At 34.1% G+C, this 22,223-nt stretch overlaps 1 protein-coding gene across 1 annotated transcript in view; it reads right to left on the reverse strand.

Moving 5' to 3' along the window:
• Positions 1–22,223, reverse strand: part of hwt (SH2 domain-containing adapter heavyweight) — a 524,256-nt gene that overhangs the window by 37,140 nt on the left and 464,893 nt on the right. The window contains exons 4-5 of the mRNA XM_089640998.1: positions 2,055–2,351; positions 1,242–1,578 (exon numbers count right to left, since the gene is read on the reverse strand). Coding sequence (XP_089497124.1) covers positions 1,242–1,578; positions 2,055–2,351 — 634 coding nt within the window. The remainder of the gene's footprint in view (positions 1–1,241; positions 1,579–2,054; positions 2,352–22,223) is intronic.

Here is a 22,223-nt window from a genome sequence, read left to right on the forward strand (position 1 = left end):
TTTTGAAAATTTAAAACAAACCCACACCGGGACACTCTTCCTTACATAGATATAAATATATAGAAAATATGTTACCAACTCAATAATTTTAAAAATATTTTATTGAATACGATATATTTGGGGTTTATATTGTATTAATTCTACCGCAACACATCACATTCATTGTCCTTCTGTAAATCATACAGTTTCCTTGATTTTAAGTTCTTACGATTGAACTTGGCTGGTAATCAATATTATTCAAATTATAAATATTTAGTTGAATAAATTTTTTTAATGCGGTTTATAAACTTTAATAAAAAAACATATAAACTTTTATATACTAAAAATTTCCTATTCTCTACATATATTATACTTACTTATACTTGTAAAGAAGTGATTTTTTTCTATGTGAATAAAAATCGGACAGGTATATTGTGTAGTTACAAATATATTCTGGTAAAAACTTTGCAACCATTCAAAAGATGGCGGTCTATAAAAAACATGGGAAAATAATTGAGAATGTAAATAATATCGTTAAATTGAAATATGAGATCAATAAAAGTGACCGAATTTAATAAGTTTTCAGTTGCTCAATTATTGGTAAAGTGTTTAATCCCTATAATACTGAAGGATCGGGGTTCGAGTCTTTGCTGTGACAGTTATCTTTTTATTTTCGGTGTCTTAATATTTTCACAATTTCACTGATAGTTGTTAATGTTGAAATATTATTTTAATTTATTAAATATTATAAGAAGGTTACACCACACATTAAGATTAGTTATGGGTGCCCCCATAATTAACATGAGCTTGCGTATTTATTCTTTAATTTTAATTCACATATAAAATTACAATTGCATTGAAACATATATTCCTTTATATATATTTTAAAAATTAACGTTAAGTTTTGAAAAGTTAATCATAAAAAAGAAATATTCTGGTTTAATGTTTAGAAGCAAACAAGCTGACAAAGTTTCTGCCTATTGGTGAAATTCACTGTAAGCTTCATGGTAACCCATTTTATTTGGTTATTAAATCCTTCTTTTTATTCGATGGTCCCCCTCAAATCACCAACCGATATAAACTTAATTGAAGAAGGGACGTGATTAAGGGTAGTTAGAAGAACTTGTAAATTCATTTCTGGCCAAAAAACCTGAAGCCGTTTTATGAATGATGATCTTTTGCTGAAGGTTATTAAAAATATATTGTTCGTTAGTTCTTCCACCACTCAAAGTTAATCTGCTAAGTTTGTGCTTATAACTTACCAGTGGTGTAAGGATGCTGATATCTCCTGTTGAGGTGGGAGGGCGCGGGCTCCGGGGGAGTGGCCCGGCCCTGTCCCGGCGACAATAGGAAGCTCTCCTCGCCCGGCCGCAGTTGCGCCTCTTGCCCCGGGAACTCTCCGCCCGGTCTGCCCTGGCACGGGAACTCGCCGCTGGCCAACGATCTCCCGGGGTATTCACAGCTCGACCTTCCGTGGCCGCGATACTCTCCGCTCGACCGGCCTTGGGAAGGGAACTCGCCGCTTGCTAGCGACCTCCCTTTCCTCGCGTATTCTCCGCTAGATCTTCCTTGTCCTCGGTATTCTCCGCTCGACCTTCCCTGTAATAATCATAATAATAATAACAACAACCAAAATGTTTTCTTTACAATTATTTGGCTCAGTGTTAGTTCAGATATTAAATTATCGTAGAATTTGAGGTGCAGTGGTCATCTCCCTTCAGGAATTACCACATTTTACTAAAACACCGTTTGATGGTGATATTAAAAATAATCTCTTGGACCATATCACAAGATGTAAATCACTAGTTTTAAGTCAGTAGTCATAAGCCCTAGTCGTAAGTCACAAGATATGTCATAGAAGTAAGTCACTAGTTTTTTTTTTTTAAATTTTAATCTTATTTGTAAGCCAGTTATATTTATTATACTTATGCTTAAATTTATTATTTGCACAGCGCCCTTGAGGTGATTTTTCACGGAAACGGGGAACAGACAAACAGACTGTACTTTATTACTTCTCTAAACAGACTGTACTTTATAACATCAATGTTAAAAATTTAGAAGAAAGCGATTCTAACCTGTCCAGGATATTCCCCGCTCGACTTTTCCTGCGTCGGAAATTCTCCGCTAGCTAGCGACCTCCCTTTGCCAGCGTACTCTCCGCTCGACCTGCCCTGCTGCGCGTGGAACGTGCCGTGCTCGAGGGGCGGCTGGCCGGGCCCGGTGGGCGACTCGAGCGGGCCCGTGCAGAGGTACTGGCTACTGGCGCGGTCCTGGCTCGCAGAGTCGAGCAGGCCCGGAGTGTAGTCGGGCGCCGCGTCGGGCCGGGAGCGGCGCGAGTCATGCGGGTCACAGTATGCCTCGAGAAACTCTACCTGAAAATAAAAATACTTGAAAATTTTTTTCATCGTTCATGTAAAATTTTAACAAAAAATCACCTGTCTATTGGGAAAATTATAAATTACATAATTACACATAATGCTTTTGTATTTTATGCAATTACACAAAAGAATTATAAATTTTACCGTAACTTAATTATTTTCGTTACATTTTAAAATAATTATTAAAACATCAAAAACATTTACAAATCTTTCGCAAAAATACAAGCAATGGCGGTTGGTGTCTTTTTTTAAATATATTAGAATTATTTGGAAGTGTCTAAGGAAATCTGTTAAATGAAAATACAAAGCGTGGCGTTTCTTTTTTTAACACTGCTTAAATCATATCCGTCCGAGTTCATCTCAGTTTGTGCCATAAAGGGCACAAAAAGACTACTGCTATCTATGTACTGTGTATTAAAAAGCACAAAGATACTAAGGGATTAATCTCACTCAATTGTCATAATGTCATAATTGGATCAGGGCCGGTCCTGAGCAAAACCGCATCGGACGGTAGTAAAAATTTGACACCCCTTGTCAAACCCAGTCAACTAGAAAGGTGGTCACTGTAATCAATAATATTTGGATTATTTTTATATTTTTGTAGCGCCGTTTTTGTGAAAAATACTCTCAAGGGCGATATGTTAGGACTGTTAGGTGTTAGATATTATCGGCGCCTTGACAATCGGAGCGGACTGCTCAAATTGCGTCCGCATAAGGCCGGCCCTGATGGAATACATAATTCATACAATTGTACGCAAATCACTGCGGCAGAGTCAATGAAGCGGTCAGTTCATTATTCCGTGCAAATCTACCGCTTGTACAATGTACATATCATAATTAGGATTTAACATCCCTCATCCCCATTACATCCTCCGCTTCCGGTGTTTGCCATGGTAACAGCGAAGCCTGATCCTTGCTTACTTACACACGGTCTGTTTGACGATTAGCCAAAAATCATGATCAGTATAATTGATTTATTGGTTTTTAAATTTGTGCTTATACCAAAGTGGTAGAAACTCCGGATATCGCCCCGATAAAAAGCCCCCATTCTGAAAATGAAAATGGCTTGTGCGGTGTTTGGTGACTAGATCTGAATAGCTAGTGTGACGAATCAAATTTCGTCACAAATAAATTTGAACGTTAAACTAAGTATGTCCCGCAGTGTGCGCCCAGAGACAAAGAAAGTGTTGACAGACGGGGGTTGTAAAGAAAGAAGTGAGAAGTGCGGGGTAGGGCGACAGGTCCTACGAGCCCAAGAAAGAAAGACAGTCAAGATCGAGGCGGGAGAGAGAGGAGACCGAGACAGGAGTGGTGGTGAAGTACGCGCTCCCCGCCCAGCGGTGTGATGCTGGGCGGTGGATGAAGAAGTTACAGTCAAGTCAGAGAAAGTGATTTTCAAGTGTTATCCTCCGCCCGGCGACGTAATGTTGGGCGGGAGACGAAGAAAGTGCGGTGATCAGACGCGGCCGGGAGGGCCTGAGCTGCAGAACTGCAGAGGCTGCCACCTAGGACTTCGGCCTTACTAAGGCCATCGAACAGAATCAACTCAGTGACAACAGTGTAGCTACAGTGAACAATGACAATGCGAATAGTGAAGAAGTGATCCGAACCATATGACAACTAGTTAAGTTATAGATGTAAGTAGATCTAAGTATTAATTTAGATTTAGTATTAACACTTGACAAACCTAATTATAATAGAGACTCATAATTAATAGATGTTATTAATTAAATTCACCTCCCTTGTCCCCATCCAAGCGACACGAATTGGCGAGAAGGCAGAATATACGAATTGGTAAGTATAAGAACAGCAATATATTTAAGTATTATTCTGAGCTAGCTGCGGACAAGATGTGTTAACAACATCTATTGTCACACTAGTTACATCCTCACCATACTCTATACAACTCCTTCTCCTTGTCCTCAGTGTTAATATAGTCACTGTCCTACTGGCTTCGGGCAGTTGCAACTCTGTATCTGTCAGTGTGAACTGCATGTTATTGTTTAGTTGATCTAAATTACATTAAATATGCGATACAAATAGCAGCAAATCAATTTGTTTAGAGCCCAGTCAATTGTTTTTTGCAATTCAAAAACATTTCGTAATTGTAAAAAGCATTCACTTTGTGGCTCATCATAATTTATAATAAAAACATTTATTTACCTACCTATTACTATTATACGTGTTGTCCGGAAATTCGTAGTACAAGCGGGAAACTGGTGAATCTGTATACACTACATTTCGAACTTGAATTTTTGGAGATTTTATTTTTTGTAAATCGCCCGCCTTGTTCAATCTTTGAATTGCAACCATTGAATTTGAATGCCAAAAGATGGAAGAAATTCCAAAAATTTATCTAAACACTAAGACTGAAAAATATGTGTTTGCCGCTTATGCTAAAACATTTAAGTCTGATGTTTACTCTCTATGAAAAAGGAACACTTGTATATTATGTGAAGGAAAGAATTCGTTTAGTGCTTTCAGTGGTAAAACTTAAGAAAATATCGCTTTGTGTGAAGAAACATAACGAATCTCATTACGGTTGATTGTATATTAATAAAGGATCTATGTATAAAAATACATAATACATGATAAAGTCATTAACATGTATATGTTAATGACTTGTTTATTTAAAAAAATCTTTATTTCGCATTTCTTGGCCTTTAGTGAGTGAAGGTATATTGCAAAATAACCGGATTTTTCATATGTTTTTTAAGGATTGATTCATGTAAGATTAATTGCCGCCCGTACTAATTAATACAAATTTCATAATTTGTATCACTAATAGCGTAGGGTGACCATTGAAATCTCACTTGGGACATGTTCAATGCTGCGTTGCCGGGGCGCTGGACTCATGGTATTGATTAACATAGACATGATTAGGGTGACTACTGCACTCAATTACGTTAGGGACAATCCTATGTCAGGTATGCTATGTATGCATACGACACATGGCTATGTGAAGGTAAGCTTATATTTGAGGTAAATGGATTTGATGACAGACTTATCGCGAATACCTAAGCTGCTTAAGTGCTTAGTAAGTGCAGTGGTCAAGTCAATATTTCGGACGGTTCGGTCATCATCAGGGTATCAAAGAGAAATTCAGTGCCTGTGAAAGTAACAAAAGTCTCCGTTTTGACTTCAGTAACTGGAGAGTGGAACAACGATACTCTAATGCGTAAATATAGTTGAACACTCTCAGTCACTCTCTTTTAATACATAGATCGATACAGAATTATGACTTGACATATTGAAATGAATGTTTCCAAAATCTATTATTTAAAATGCTATAGCATGTTTCATCTTTATAAATTTCAAAATAATTTCGTATATTTTAGCCCTTTGACTCAAATGTATTGTCTATAGTATAATAAAAAAATATAATGTGCTGAAGTAAGAAAGAAAGAAGAAAAAAAAAGAAGAAAAATTGTAGTGTTATTTATCAAAAATTTTATTCTGTGTTGAGCTTATTATAATATTACGCATCACATGTGTCTCTCTTTGCGACTCTTGTGTCTCCTGCCTCTCTATTGAAAGAGTTTTTTTATACTTCATTTTATACTTGTATGTACCTATTTTGTAGGACCGATATTAATCTCAAATATGATTTAAGATTTTCACGGCCAAAAGTATTTTTGTTATTTGTTTTTGGGGTATTATGCCGTGTTGCGCTAACTCCTTCTTTAGCCAACGTTTTGGACAGCATTGCAGTGTCCATCATCAGGGCAGATGTCTTATTTTGAAATCTAGAAAAAATAAGACATCTGCCCTGATGATGGACACTGCAATGCTGTCCGAAACGTTGGCTAAAGAAGGAGTTAGCGCAACACGGCATAATACCCCAAAAACAAATAACAAAAAAGATATTAATCTCGTATATTAACTACTGTAATGCCATCCGATTTCAGAGGAATCATGTTTTATATCCTCCTATGTGTGTGTGTGACTGATACCAACAGTTGATAGAATGCATTGTCATCGACAAAGAGTTGAAAAGAATCTGACGAGATCTGATGTGTGGAAGTGATTTTCAGCATTATGGTAGTTATGATTATCAACAAAATGATTTCCGTAAAACAACATTTATTTGTTTATTTAGATACAATAATATTAATTAGTTATGTGGGTGTCACTGGATGCTTACTAGTATAGGTGTCCGGGGGTTAAGTGCACTAACTTCTGGGAGGTGATTCTAGATTATAGTAGAAGTAATAAAGATAAAAAACTTTTTTCGAAATTCCAACGTTTTAATGTAGTTTTCTGGTAAAAAAGCTGAATTATTTGTTGAAAAAATATATATTATTTTATGGAAAAATACTTTTCTATGGAAAAAAAAACAAGACATTTCTAAAAACTCATTTGTATTTCATATGTAGAATCACGGCCCGAAGTTAGTCACTTTTTCTCCGGACACTCTACTTTTATATTATACTTCGTTGTGAAAATCATGGTGGTCTAGGATAGTTGAATAATTTCTCTTACTTTTCCACGGAGTATGTGATAAAAAATTATGTCCGCTCTATAAAAATTCACCCCTGTTTGAAAAGTGGGATCATTTCTACTAAGTTGCATTATTTCATCGCTAGAAACACGTCTCGCTGCGCCGAGACCAGATCTAATGAGCCGCTGCGGGACAATCACTCGACGATGATTGTGTTCAATTAGTCCCCCCGCTACCTGTAAACGTGCGCACACACGAATCTATTATAAATGCTAATTGTTTGATAAGATATGAATATTTCATTAGGTAACAATTGTCTACGATTAGTTTATGCCCTGTAAAATCACCAACTAACTGAAAGCTCAAAGGCAGTTGTGATTGGGAAAAAAATTATATTTTGAATTTCAATTTAGTTTTTTTGATTTTCTTTCACTCTTGATTTGCAATTTTTTTTATCGATTACGAAAGTAATAACTCATTTGCCTTCAAACGCTTTTTCGTCTGCTTGCACATGATACTGGGCATGCGTAAATTTTTTTTAAATTACTAAACCTAACATGACCTGTTGACGCAACAATCTTCCTTTAAAATTGTCCTTGATATTTTCCCATCCTATTACCTACAAGTACCTGTCATTATCCGACAATACCCACGTTTGTGTGACATTTACAACAATAAACTTAACTGTCAAATCAGTTTATTGATGAAGCCGGTTTGAGGAACATCTCTTTATGATCAGTGCTATTATTGATATCAACTCGGGGTAGAATACTGTGCCGTGAACATATTCGGTTCCATCAGTGTGTTTCTTACCCAACCCAGATGTTGTGGAAGTTGCGTGTGATCATCTCCTGTGAGTGAACCAACATCAACATCGTTGACGAACATCAAAGGGGTAAGTCGGATTCCTTCCTTACTCCCTCCTGTTCACCATCTCTAACCATCGTTGTGTCAACTTCAAGTTCACAATTAATTTTACAGTCCATTCATGATTCGCCTTGCGATTACATGACCCATAATTTAAAAAAATTCTTCAAGATATTTTTGTGGATAAATAAATTAATTCAATAGTAGTAACAACTGTTTTATCTATCATTGCCAATGTGAAATGTTGGCTCACCGCAGGTCATATATACTTAGCAAGGTATTCTTTTGTCTTTTTAAATGAGTTTTGTTTCGTATGTTCATGTTGGTACTTAAAATAATTTATAAAGTTTTTTTTATTGTTTGTTTTTGGGGTGTTATGCCGTGTTGCGCTAACTCCTTCTTTAGCCGACGTTTCGGACAGCGTTGCAGTGTCCATCATCAGGGCAGATCCGGTAGATCCGAAGATGATGATCTACCGGATCTGCCCTGATGATGGACACTGCAACGCTGTCCGAAACGTCGGCTAAAGAAGGAGTTAGCGCAACACGACATAACACCCCAAAAACAAACAATAAAAATGCTTTTGGCCGTGAGAATCTAAAAACTTACCATTTATAAAGTTGTTTGTTCATAAAAGTAAACATTTTAAAACGGTAGATAACAACGAGAGGCAACGAAAATATTAGCCTTTGTACCAAGAGCACATGTGCAATCGAAAACAGGGGATATATTTTACGTTGACAATGAAAATGACCCCTCTCTTCGGCTAACCTTCTCTTGACTGTTTTATAGAACATTTCCACCTACTCAGCAGTTCCGACTCTGATGATGATCCTAGTGATGAAACGTCAAGCTAAAGACATTCCACTGAAAACAATTGTATAGGAAATTTTCCCAAGGTCCATAGCTCAATAATAATATTTCTACCCTGTGATCTGTATCATCCCTTCCATCCTTCCTATCTCAGGCTAAAACACCAATATCAGTTATAGCATCAGCAAATAAAACTAGGTCCAGGAAGTAGATTGCTTCGGCTGCAAAAAGGCCAAAGAAAATGAACATGTGTGAGCTAAATTACAAATGGAAAAGGGATAAATTTTGCCATGTAACTACTATTGAATGAAATCTAATTGATGTGCCTGGTGGTGATATTTTTTCAAAGTGGTTTTAAGCATTTTTCACCCTATATAATAGCAGATATAATAGGACAAACAATGATTTTACTTCGCATTGGATAATCAATTCAATTGATTGAACACATGTTTTGTGATTTTCGGTATTGTTAAAATGCCTCCAAATTTCGACTCATAGTTATAGATTTTACTATTTTCAAAGAGCGAATATAATGCCGCTAAAGCTTTATCAACAAATTCGGAAATTTTTACTATTTACCAATAATAATTAGATGATTCTGATAGATGACTCTGATAGATGATTCTGATAGATGATTCTGATAGATGATTCTGATAGATGATTCTGATAGATGATTCTGATTGATGATTCTGATAGATACTACAAAGTAAGACAATCGCAGGAAAAATTAGAATGAACCGCCCGAAAACACGAAAATGATCCTGCATAAAGAAAGAAAAGCAATGAATAGGAAACAAATCATTATTAGGGATAAACCGAACAAGGGGGGGTTCGAAAATTACGTAATTTATTTAATATAATGATTTATTCATTTAAAATATATATATATATATATATATATATATATATATATATATATATATATATATATATATATATATATATATATATTTAATTATATTATATTGTAAGAGCTGCGATTTCTGGTTTGAACTATGATTTTATTCGGAAAAACCGAGAAATCATTAATTATTCTTTCATTAAAAATAAAAGATGTTACATTGGCAATTTTGTAATTATCAGTAACTCATACCTGCGTAGTGTTTTCCATTTAAATCAAATTTGACATCCTACATTTAGCATTGTTCGCAGTAGTGACAATTTGAACTATTGACATTTGTTCACTGTGGTAAACATTGTTTTTTGAAAATCAGAAATGCCTGATTTTTTCCTTTTTTCCTGTACTTATTTTTGACCCAGAAAAATACACTATTACAGAAACCCAATTAAACGGTGAAATTATTAAAATTTCATTTTTGACATTCTTGCCAAGTTGAAAAATTGTACAATAGAGTAATTTTTTTTTCAACGATGTTATAATATTAGAATCTATTTAAATTGTTCATTAAAACCTAATAAAAGTAAGAAAACGTATTCATTTGTTAATTATTAATTAATAATTAACACATTATCTCTTGTTGCTAACTGGATGTATAAAAAAAAAATAAAAAAAGAATAAAAAAATAAAATAAAAATAAAATAAACTAAAAAAAGATATTTATTTTTCGGAATAACTTTATTGAGTAAAACCTCAAATTGTAATATTCAAATATTGAAGACAAAATTAGTGATTTCTAAACGAAAATCTTAGAAAATAGATTTTCGTTTAGAAATCACTAATTTTGTCTTCAATATTTAAAAAAAGATAATATTACCGAATATGAAATGATTTTTCTAAAAGTGATAAGTGTGCACCATTCGATTCGTAATCACTTTCTTCGTGTTTTACATGCAAATGATAGCGAAAACTTGAAAAATGTTTATGCTTATGTATAACACATATAAAGAAACACCGCTTATGTGATTTTCGAGGACAATAGCGCGTATGCGTTGTTTTTTTTCTCTTTTCTGAACACAATGGATCATGTCGCTTTTATGCGTTATTGCATGCCGAACGACATATCATTGTAATAATTACGTTTCAGAACAATTGAAACAACACTGCAATGAGTCACAAAACTACTTCTGTTGTGTCGTGGTTTGTAATTATTATGAAGAGTTTAGATTCCAATCGAGACAAGTGAAATCTTGCCCCCCTTCCAGGCGATATTTCCAGTTATACTACAACCTCCACTCCCGCCTGACTGCCTCCGTTTCTGGGTTGTTTCAGCAGGAAACGATTGTTCTAAGCGCCGCTTAGTAAAGTGGAGCTTCTCAGGAGATTACGCCTGCCTTTGATCATGACAGGTGCCAGATAATCCTATTGAATTCATTTTAAATTTGATGTAAATGCAATTACACATACATTTCCAGTGGAATTGATATGTTTATAGGAAGGTGATTACAATTTTTTTCCTAATATTTATTCTTTCAAACCTATTTCTTCTCTCCCTAGTCTCCAGAATGATTTCACCCGGTGAAAGATTAACATTCGGAATCAAAGACATGCGCGTTGATTGAAATGACAAAATCCTGGTCATCAGATTTGAATAGTCTAGTTGTCCTAGAGCTAATTCAAATTATCGCCTTCTTTAAATTTTATTCATCTGATTATCTTTTTTCTAAGATCTGTACTTAACCCAAGTAAACTACGAACATAAAGTACATTCTCTAAGTTCCCCCGATGTCTATGTGCGGATCTATTTAGTTTTCTTGATGGTTATCTTTATACAAATGTTATTCTCATTCAATTCAAATCTACCTTTTAGGGAAAATTATTTATTTTTATACATTATGAATTTTAATAGTGAACTTTTACAGAATAGTAACAATACGTAAGTTTAAACGGGGTAAGGTAAGTGGTGACCGGATAAATCATCACATCTTTAAAAGGTTATATAAAGTTATGGGAAGTGATGAAACAAAAACTTTATTAACTGGATTAAGTAGGTTAGGTTAGGTTAGGTTTAAAAAAAATTCATCGTTTCTAATGACTTTATATAACTTTTAAAAAGTGTGTTGAATTGTCACTGTGTTGAGTTATCATGGAACCATAGATTACGTTTTATTCTATGAACGGTGTCAATAAATATATAAATAATTGCATAAACAGCACATAATATATACAAATGAAAATAAGTAATAATGATACTTTAAATACTGAATTGGAATACTATTATATGAATAAGGTTTCAGTTTTAAAGCTAACAAATTTAAATTTATATTCTCTTGTCGTCCACACCCTTTTTGATGATGTCAAGTTTTCTGGTATCAGTGATAAAAGGGTGGTGGTGGGGAGTGTTGAAAGGCCGCTATCACTCCGACGCAGTTGTCATTGGGTTTGGAGTTTCACCCTAAGGTCAAAAACAACGCAAAGAATTCTTAGATCCTTTCTACCCCAGAACGGCAAAATTATATTTCAAAAGATATTAATTGCAGGAATTTTTAATTTGATTAAGCGATTAACGCGAGAGAAGACGTTCTCAATTTGGACTCAAATGTCTAGAAATTGTTACATAGTGAATGCCAAAGAAATACAAAAGACTATACTTTTCATGAGCGGTGCTACATTTTTGTTTGATTAGTATGAACACAACGTGTCTTATATTTTTATAATGTCATTGGAAAGATGTAGTAATTTTTCAAGTTGACTAATATTCGAAAGGTAAATAATTAACATATCTTCTTTTGACAGCCAATTTTTTTTATAATTACTTTAAAATTCACAAATCCACCAATTATAATATCCCGCGTTTTTTACGGGTCTGTGCTAGTATATTTTGGCTGCAAATTTCTGTTTCTCGTAATATTCTATTCAAAGCACTTTACTACGTGTAATAAATAATATTGTAAAGACAACCTTAAGGAAAATAAAATCGTCCTTTCCCAAATAATAACACCAAAAATTTGAGGGCTCCACCAACATGTAGTTTTGTACTTTAATAAAGACTTATATAACGAATAAAACTAACAATATTAATGCATTAAAACATATCCGAAACTCGGAAAACACTCTCGTCCAGGCCGTCGCCCTGTGGCAGGCAAGCCCCCACCACACCACACATGGAGAATGGAACCGTAATGATATGTAAACTACTTTTTCATCTAATGTATGCGTTTATATAGCAGACAGAGTATTGTATTTTCCACTCTGTTCAGCTGAATTAAGCAAACATTATTATCATAACATTCTAAACTAAACCGCTTAGTCGAAATAAGAAGTCCAGTTCACGAACCAGATTTTCAATTGTCCTCTTATGAGAATCCTATAGATTATATTCCTAGTCAAGGCTATTAGTCATTTCCATTATGGTTCATCCCCCATCCTTTCTTACATCTTCTCTACGGTCCTTTGTCCGACTCTCTGCAGCTTTTAGCTTTCACCCTTCTTCCCTTCCACCCCTGAAACCGCCTCCTGCCTCTCCCGTTCACCCCGCGGAGCCTTTGTTCCTTCCCCTGATTTACTTCACACACTTCCTGACGTTGAATGGATCTCTTTAAACAGGTGCCTACTTGAAGCGGCTGAAAATCTCATCATTTTTCACCAATTAAGTTATTCAACTTTAGATGGAATAAACATTGATTAATCATCAAATGATGCTTGTTATACTGTCTAAACTAACTGTCTGTTCTAACCTATGTGTTAGGAATCTTTGATTTGCGCCCTTGAGGTGATTTCTCATGAAAACGGCGCTATATAAATTAGACAAATATTATTATTAATCCTCCTTCTAAACTAACCTTGGAAAATTTTAATCAATACCAAAGAGGATAATTTAAGCTACTCGGGTATTTATAAAGTTGGCTGCAATGATTATCCTGATTTCTTTATAGGAAAAAACAGCACGTAATATAAACATCAAAACATGAAAGAAAACTTATGTTGTATAAATGGTAAGGCTTTTTCTGAACTTGAAAATCATTTGTTTCTTTAGATCATAGTTTTAATAAAATGACAGAAACTAGTTTCGTGCATAAAAATGGTAAAGGTATTTAATAACATAATTTAGAAATCTTTAAATAAATTATGTCTGAATACTTACTTAACAGCCAAATAATTTTATCTATTCTACAGTCCTATATTTAACTAGTTCCCTGCAATCCATCCCGTCCCACGATATTATATTATGTGTTAAATTGAATTTCTGATGTTGGATTGTTAATATAATGAAATTATTGTTTTTTTTTTATTTTTATTCTAGATAAAAGAAAATTACATTTTTCACTTATTTAACTATAAATAACATATATATTACACATAAATATATTACACACTGATATTATTCACTTTCATTGTTTTGTTGATTGAGCATAAAACTGAACAATTTTTTTAGACTAAATTGTATAAAACAAAGTCTTTATCCGGGTTTGTTTGTTTGTGCGCTTAGTTCTAATAAACTACGCAATGGATTTTGATAGTGTTTTCATCATTCTATAATTTTGAGATTTTTTTCCGAAACGTATGTATTTATAATACTTGCATATTGTATTTATATAAAGTAGAGAAAAGTTGATATTTTGTAATGAAGTCGTAAAATTAAATTTTCAGGCACTTGCATTACTAACGCTGGCCTAACCTTATAGTCCAGTCAGTGGGGAGTTTAACCTTGCAAAAGGTTAGGTAGTAGCGATTTTGATATATGTTGTTAAGATTGGGACTCTAAGGAAAAAAAAAAGTTTTCGACCTTGGGAGGGTCGAGCTCGACCCGCCATCTTGGATTGAAGGTACCAAAATTTGTTTTTACAAAATAATTGTGAAGTGGTCGTTTTTACAACCAAATTGTTGAACGCAACCTTAAAGACAACTAAATTACCTACATTTTTTGTAGAGAGTTTTTTTTTGTAAGTCTAATAGGTAACGAGTTACAGTGGCGAAAATGTGAATATTTTTCCAAAAAATGATGAAATTCCCAACTTTGTAATTTTTTCGGGTTATTCATTACATAATTATAATAATTTTGCTAACTCATTTCTACACCACCATGAGGTAGAGAACATGTCGCATTTTTTTATTGTGGTATCCCCAGTAGGTCTACTCCACAGATATACCAGCGATGGTAGATTTCGAAATTATGTTACATTACTATGAATAATGTTACTATAAATTATGTTACTTAATAACAGACTTCGTCATCAATGTCATCATCTAACTCATTGCCTGTGATACTGAGATTCTGGGCTTCCATTGACAAAATCTCTTCTTCTTCGTCCTCGACATCGATGTGAACCTCTGGCGAATTTCGGCATGTTTGAACATTACAGCACCCACATTCAATAGAACACTTCAATCCAGCTTTCAGCTACATGCAACGCCGCATCCTTTTTTACAATTGCATGAAATAAATTTTAATAAAGTCTTGGGTGCTGGTTTCTTTGTCATTCTCACTGGAACAAGCCCGTTGGTGTCACGTTTCCAGCTCCAGTTTTCTGGATTATTTTGGATTCCATACCATTTTTGGACTTGATGGTACGTTCTAAATGCATGGTACCGTGCAGCGTCGTTCGTTGGTGGCAAAGAGGCAAGATTGAATTTGCTTTTTGTTGTCGACTTTGCGAAACGTTTGCAGCGGACTTCTTCCAAGGTTTCCTTATCCATGTCACCCACGTACAAAGCAACAAGAAAGCGTGTTCCTGCAACTGCTATGTCTTCTGGTGTTGCATCATGTTGTTTGAAGATTCCTATCATGGCATTGAGTCTTGTGTCGTTTTGCACAAGCAAACAAAATTTTGTTTTTCCTTGGTTGAAGAAGGACGATGTTGTATCGCGGCCGCTAAAGGCATGAAGAAACAGAATATTCTCAGCCGCCACTTTGTATTTCACACTATTCGCGGAATACAGTCTTTCAAAAGTTTTGCCTCTCCCAGGTTTGCGAAGATATATACTACTTTTGGGTGGTGCTAATGCTATCAGCAGAACTAGGAGGTCAACGTCTTCGCCAATAATGAAAACAGCGTCATATGATGAACACAAGGAAATCGCAGTACTGACAATCAACTCATCAGCATCTTCTTCAGCCTGCTTAACTGTAAAATCATCCTGTATAAATTGCTTTGTAAGCATCAAAATCAGACGGACTTTGTTATTTTCATTGGCTAAAAATTGTTCTTGCGAAACTTGAACTGGCATTGTTTCATCGAAAAGAACATCTGCAGACATGAGCATCCAGGCAACGTCCTGTAACCAGGACTCAATCAGTGTTGCCAAGTCAGCTGTAGACTAGGATCCCACTATAACAAATCAACGTCATCGAGCACACGGATGATGCTATATAAGTATATTGTAGTAATTCTACTGGGATGTGTCTACATTCCTCCTGGATCCAATATCACAGTCTACAGAAACCACATAGATGACCTCGAAACCTTTAAAAATAAATACCCTGATGCCAGAACAATTTTATTTGGTGACTATAATACCCCTTGCATTGATTGGATGAATAAGGACTCTTATCACAACTTAAGCCTACCAGAAAATGCCCGCGAAATAATAGATATGACGAACTTACTCTCTCTACATCAAGTCAATCAAGTCTACAATACCAATAATCGGCTGCTGGATTTAGTATTCTGCAGTGATACCTCAGTCCATATTGCAGAATCAGTTGACGAGCTTCTCCCCCTAGACTCCCACCACCCCACCCTAAGCATAACCATCACTACTAATAACTCACTAGATGACACAACTGTTCTTCCTAACCTTACTTATAATTTCTCCAAAGCTGACTATTCTAACATGAATCAATATCTTGCAAATGAAGACTTGTCATTTCTTCACCATAATAATACTATTAACTATAATCTTGAATTATTTTACAAAATTATTAATAAGGCCATTGAAAGCTTTGTACCACTTTCACACTTCAAGGAAGCGAAGTTCCCAAAATGGTTCAGTGGCGAGCTAATAAACCTAGTTATCTGTAAAAAAATTGCACACAAAAACTTTAAAGAATCGAACTCTCTTATCGACTACAAGATATTTCACAACTATAGAACTCAATGTAAAAAACTATCAAGAAATTCATATTTCAATTATATAAATGGAATCGAAAACTCTATACCTTCTAATATACAAAACTTTTTCACTCACGTTAACTCTCTTAGAAAAAACAAACAAGGTTTACCCCTTTCAATGCACTTCAAAGAAAAGAGTAGTACTGACATGAATGTAAAAGTTAACTATTTTGCTGATTATTTTAAAAGCGTCTATGACGAAGATATCCCAGACAATTATATACCACCTTCGTCGCTTAACGAGAGCATACATATCCCTGCCATACACATCAACATAAACGATGTTATAAGTAAAATCAAATCCTTAGACAAAAACAAAAAGGCTGGACCTGATAATGTACATCCCAATATCATGATAAATTGCATTACTTCACTGGCTGAGCCGATTTTTCTATTGTTTAATCAATCCCTTGACACAGGGTGCTTCCCTGATATTTGGAAACGTTGTTATCTAACTCCTATATTTAAAAAGGGTAATAAAAGTGATGTTACTAACTATAGACCAATATGTAAGCTATCTGTAATTCCTAAACTTTTTGAAAAACTATTACTTGATAAAATTTCACGATGTATTAACCATCTCATTGTTCCGAATCAACACGGATTTTTGTCAGGTAGATCAACTCTGACAAATCTCTCGTTATATGAAAACTATATATCAAACGCATTAGCTAACAGAACTCAAGTCGATTCCATATATACGGACTTTATCAAGGCCTTTGACAAAGTATGCCATAAAATTCTCCTGATCAAACTACGTAAGCTCGGTATTGGCGGAAAACTTTTAGAATGGTTTGCTAGCTATCTAACTAATAGAGTTTTACTTGTAAAAATCAATTTATTCATTTCCAATCAATTTATAGCTACCAATGGTGTACCACAGGGGTCTCATTTAGGCCCAATATTATTTTTACTGTTCATAAATGATATTGTAAATATATTTGATGAAGATATTAATACGTTACTTTTCGCAGATGATTTAAAAATATTTAAAATAACCAAAAGTGCTGAAGATTGTATCTGTCTACAAAATAATTTGAACAGGTTAATTAATTGGTGTTCTCTTAACAAACTTCATCTGAACATAAATAAGTGTTATTCAATTAAATTTTACAGAATAAATCAACCAATTATTCATTCATATAAACTCAATAACTCAATCCTTACCTCTGTCGAAGAAATTAATGACCTGGGGATAACTTTCGACTCTAAATTAAACTTCATATCGCATATAAATAATATTAATAATAAAGGAATGAAAATGCTAGGCTTCATTCTTCGAAATTCCAGAGGTTTCAAGAATATTTCAACATTAAAAATTTTGTATACATCCCTGGTTCGTAGTCAAGTCGAATATAACTCCTCGATCTGGTCCCCCCACTACAAATTACATTCAGATTCAATCGAAAAAATTCAACATAAATTCCTAAGACACATTAATTTTAAACTCGGTATTCCCATTGAAAATATAAATTATAATTACTTGATGAAAAATCTAAATTTATTAAAACTCTCAGATCGAAAAATTATATCCGACTTAATATTTATGTTCAAAATTGTGAATGGTAGTATAGACAGTCCTGATTTAATTAACCTCATTGAATTTCATATACCCACGAGAGCTACTCGTTCTAAAATTTTGTTTAAATGCAACAATATCAGGACTGAGTATTCCAAACACTCGCTTGTACCTAGGTTGCATGAAGTTAGTAATAGATACGCAGATGTGGCAGATCTATTTAACTGCACGCAAGGTAGGTACAAGAGGGCTATGCTATCAAATCTTTTCAATCAATATTAATTTAATCTAATTCTACCTTATTTGCACTATACAAACTTATGTACTTGTATCTCTTGTTTACTTACTTACCTACTTACTCTCTAATGTCATTTCACAATCAAATGCCACATATATTTGTAATTCTTTTTTCTAAATATTTTAACTGTGACATGTTATCATTGTTTATGGTATATTTATACCGTTGATATTAAATAAATAAATAAGTAACGTAGAAATACGTTAAAATGATATTGTGTAATATGTTCGTACAAAATTTATCAAGAAAACTGGAGTTTTACAATTTTTTGTCAAAATTTTCTTCTTTCAACCGCTGTAACTCGTTACCCATTAGACTTACAAAAAAAAACTTTTCACAAAAAATGTAGGTAATTTAGTTTTCTTTAAGTTTGCCTTCAACAATTTTGTTGTTAAATCAACCACTTCATAATTATTTTGAAAAAAACAAATTTTGGCACCTTCAATCCAAGATGGCGGATCGAGCTCGACCCCCCCAAGGTCGAAAACTTTTTTTTTTCTTTAGAGTCCCAATCTTAAGAACATATGTGAAAATCGCTACTACCTAACCTTTTGCAAGGTGAAGCCCTTTTTTATCCCCCACTGACTGGACTATTAGGCGATACATCAAAATAATGTACTACGGAATTGTATATCTTAAAAAGGACTATAAAAAACATTATGTAATATGTCTATCTCTTAAGGATAACCCCCAGCAAAGCCGGGTACAAGTTAGCTAGTTTTTATTATAACGTAAAATCTCATAGGCTTAACTTTTCATTATAAATCCATTAACTGTTGCTTGTATATTATCACGTGATTAGTTACGTGTTGTTGTATCCCTCCCACTTATTAATTTTATTTTTTATCTCATTAAAATATTATGTCTCTGTCTAGTGATCTTCATTGTTTTACAGAAATTGAAAAATGTTTCAAATTTCAAAATAAGTTCTACGAAATGTCTATTCAAGTTTTTTTGTAATGTCACTTTGGGCCAGTTACTTTGCATGGAAACAACAATAGAACACGAATAGAACTTTCACAGAACTCGAAAATTAACTTTGTAATTTGATGAATTATAAAAATTCTGTGAATCAACAAGTCCAATGGTTTCTTACATTTCATATTAATTGTTGTTATGTTTATTTTAATATCAACGGTATAAAATATACCATATACAGTAAATTATAAACTCTAGATGGATATAAAAAGTTAGAGATACAAGTATACATGCAAAACTTAGGTAGATTAGTATTGATTGGAATATATGATAGTACAGATACATGATATAATATATTACAATAGCTAAAATGTATGCATTTATTTTCATTTTCAGGTTTTCGTTGAAAGTAGGTAAGTGCCAATGTTAGTTCACCTTATTGACTATTTTATTGACCCAATTTTCCTCAGTTGCCCCAGGCAGTTCATTTTATATACATATTTATTTGACTTTTCACGTAAGTATGAGTATTATGACTTACGACTTACATTTAATTGGTCATGATTTAAAAGATATGATATTAAAGCCTTTTTGTACCTAGCTTCGTTCTGGCAACAGACTAGGTTACTTTGAAACAGGTTGATAAAAAGTATTCACTCTTTTACGTACGAGTATTAGAATAATCAAATCGTTTGATTTACTAGTAGTGTTTCATTTTTTTCTTATCTGTTTGTGTTGTATTTTTTATCTTAAAGCTTGAATGAAATAAAATAAAAACTTGTTTATTATCTCTGCTCAACATGTTTACAGGGTAACACAGTTTGTTTATTATCTCTGCTCAACACGTTTACAGGGTAACACAGTTTGTTTACTCCTTATCCTAAAGAAAGTAATATTCCCGACGTTACAATGTTTATTTATCTTGTAATCTTCCGACCTTCCAGTATTTTCTTGTTATGAATTCATTCTCTTTAAATACTGACAGGAAAATAAGACGCTTTGTACCAAACAAATGGACCGGCATTATTGTAATGGAAATTGAAGGGGGTTTCCATAGCAAACTGACGAAAACGACGCCATAAGAAATTTAATATTCCATTCAAGAAGTTGCCCTGATGGGATTTTATTTCCATGATATAAAAAGTGCAAATGATGAAAGCCAAAGGTTTTCATAAGTTGGGCCATTCAATGATATTCTTTAAATCAAATATATAGAAAAATATACTTACTCACCAATTTTTTATAATAATATAATATATATCATTATATTCAACAGTTCCTGGGATCTCAAAGTTTCTTTCGACATCCATTTTTAGAAATTTTAATTCTTTAAGTACACTTTTTTTTATTTTTATAGTGAATACCTCACAAGAGTCCCAACTGCTCCCGTCTGGAGCCAGTGAGACTATGGCATCCCCAATTGGGGGATGTTGTGAGGCTGAAGGTAAGTGGGGAAGGGAAAGAGGAAGGTGGGGAAGTACCTGGCTATTCAGATCTAGTCACTAAACACGGCTAAAGCCATTTGGAGCAACGTTTCAATTCTGAATGGTGGTCTTACACCAGGGCGATACTGGTAGTATCTTCCACTCTGGAACGTGCCGCAAATATACTATATATTATTTTAATTAATTAATTGTGAAATAACACAAATTAATCAAATAAAATTTATTTGCGCACGCCGGGTTCGAACCCGCGACCTTCGGAATGGCAGTCCAATGCGTTACCACTGGACTATGCCGGCCGTCATACACTAGCTGTATATGAATATTTTAAATATACAATAATATACAATGTTTATACTAGCTTTTTTATCCGACTTAGTTCGAGATACTTTTCTCTTTATCGAAACATTTCTGAACATTTGAAATATATAGGACTAACTAGTTACACGTATGTGGTTTCTTGATATAATATTTAATGAAAAAATATATATAGATAATTTGAATGGTAGCAGAAGTCGGGAACGCCCGAAGAAAATATGGCAAGATCAAGTGAATCAGATACTTGAGACGGGCCATGTCAAGAGTCATAATTATAGAAGAGTATGTATGAGACGATGTACGAACGTGAATGCGGCAGGAAGTGTGTGCCAATACCGAATTGTTAGGCGGTCCATCCTCGCTGCCTTCCCCTGTGAGGAAACGGCGTGAAGGTTAGTTAGTTACCCTTAATTTAATTTAATTTTTAGTTAATTTAAAAACCCTTAGCTCATGGTCTAAATGTGTAAATTTGCCGTGCTTCTGAAAGACGAAATTATATCAAAATAAAAAGCATTAAGGTGAAACAAAAATTAAACTAAATATTTCAATAATTTATTTTTAAAAGAAAGACAAACATTCCCGGGTTAAGAATAACCTGACAATATTCGAAAATCTCCTATGACCATCACATGTACAAAACACACACCAACTTGTCTATATAAGTACCAGGGCATCAGAATGTTCGAGGAGGTACTTGACGCGCAGAGTAGGTACATAGGAAAATGTTCGCAAGGGCGGCCGCGTGGTGTATTTATTGCGCCAGCTAGGGGCGGCGGGACGAAATTAAATAGATAGTAATGGCCGCGAATGACCATTAAAGATGCGCTCCTGGTACCCCTTGACGCATACCGAATGGACTCACGGGGTTGAATAAACGATTACATAAAAAACATATTGGCAAAGTAAAGCAATGAAAAACATTCATAATCCTGTCATACGAGTATTATTTACCTGTTTTTGCAAATATGATCGAAAATTGCTACAATACGTACACAGTAGAGTAGAGATTCATTTTTTCGTAATTGGTTATTTCAGAAAATTACAGAGCAAACTTAACACTTTTGTGTAGCAAAGTGAGGATACCATATAATATTATGTTGTCATGCAACTATATGGTAACGTAAATAGCCTTCTATACATTTTTTCAATACAATTTTTAGATTAGTGTTATTAAATTTATTTTCAAAAAACTTTTTTACTATTTTAGCTTTCACAGAAAAGATCTTTCAAATAGCTGGGTTTACTTCGATAAAATGAATTCCGTCATAATGTCAAAACCGATAGGTTTACCAATAATTGT

This window comes from Hesperophylax consimilis, chromosome 2 (assembly GCF_061612785.1).
Source record: "Hesperophylax consimilis isolate HC1 chromosome 2, BYU_Hcon_1.0, whole genome shotgun sequence".
NCBI classification, from domain to species: Eukaryota; Metazoa; Arthropoda; class Insecta; order Trichoptera; family Limnephilidae; genus Hesperophylax; species Hesperophylax consimilis.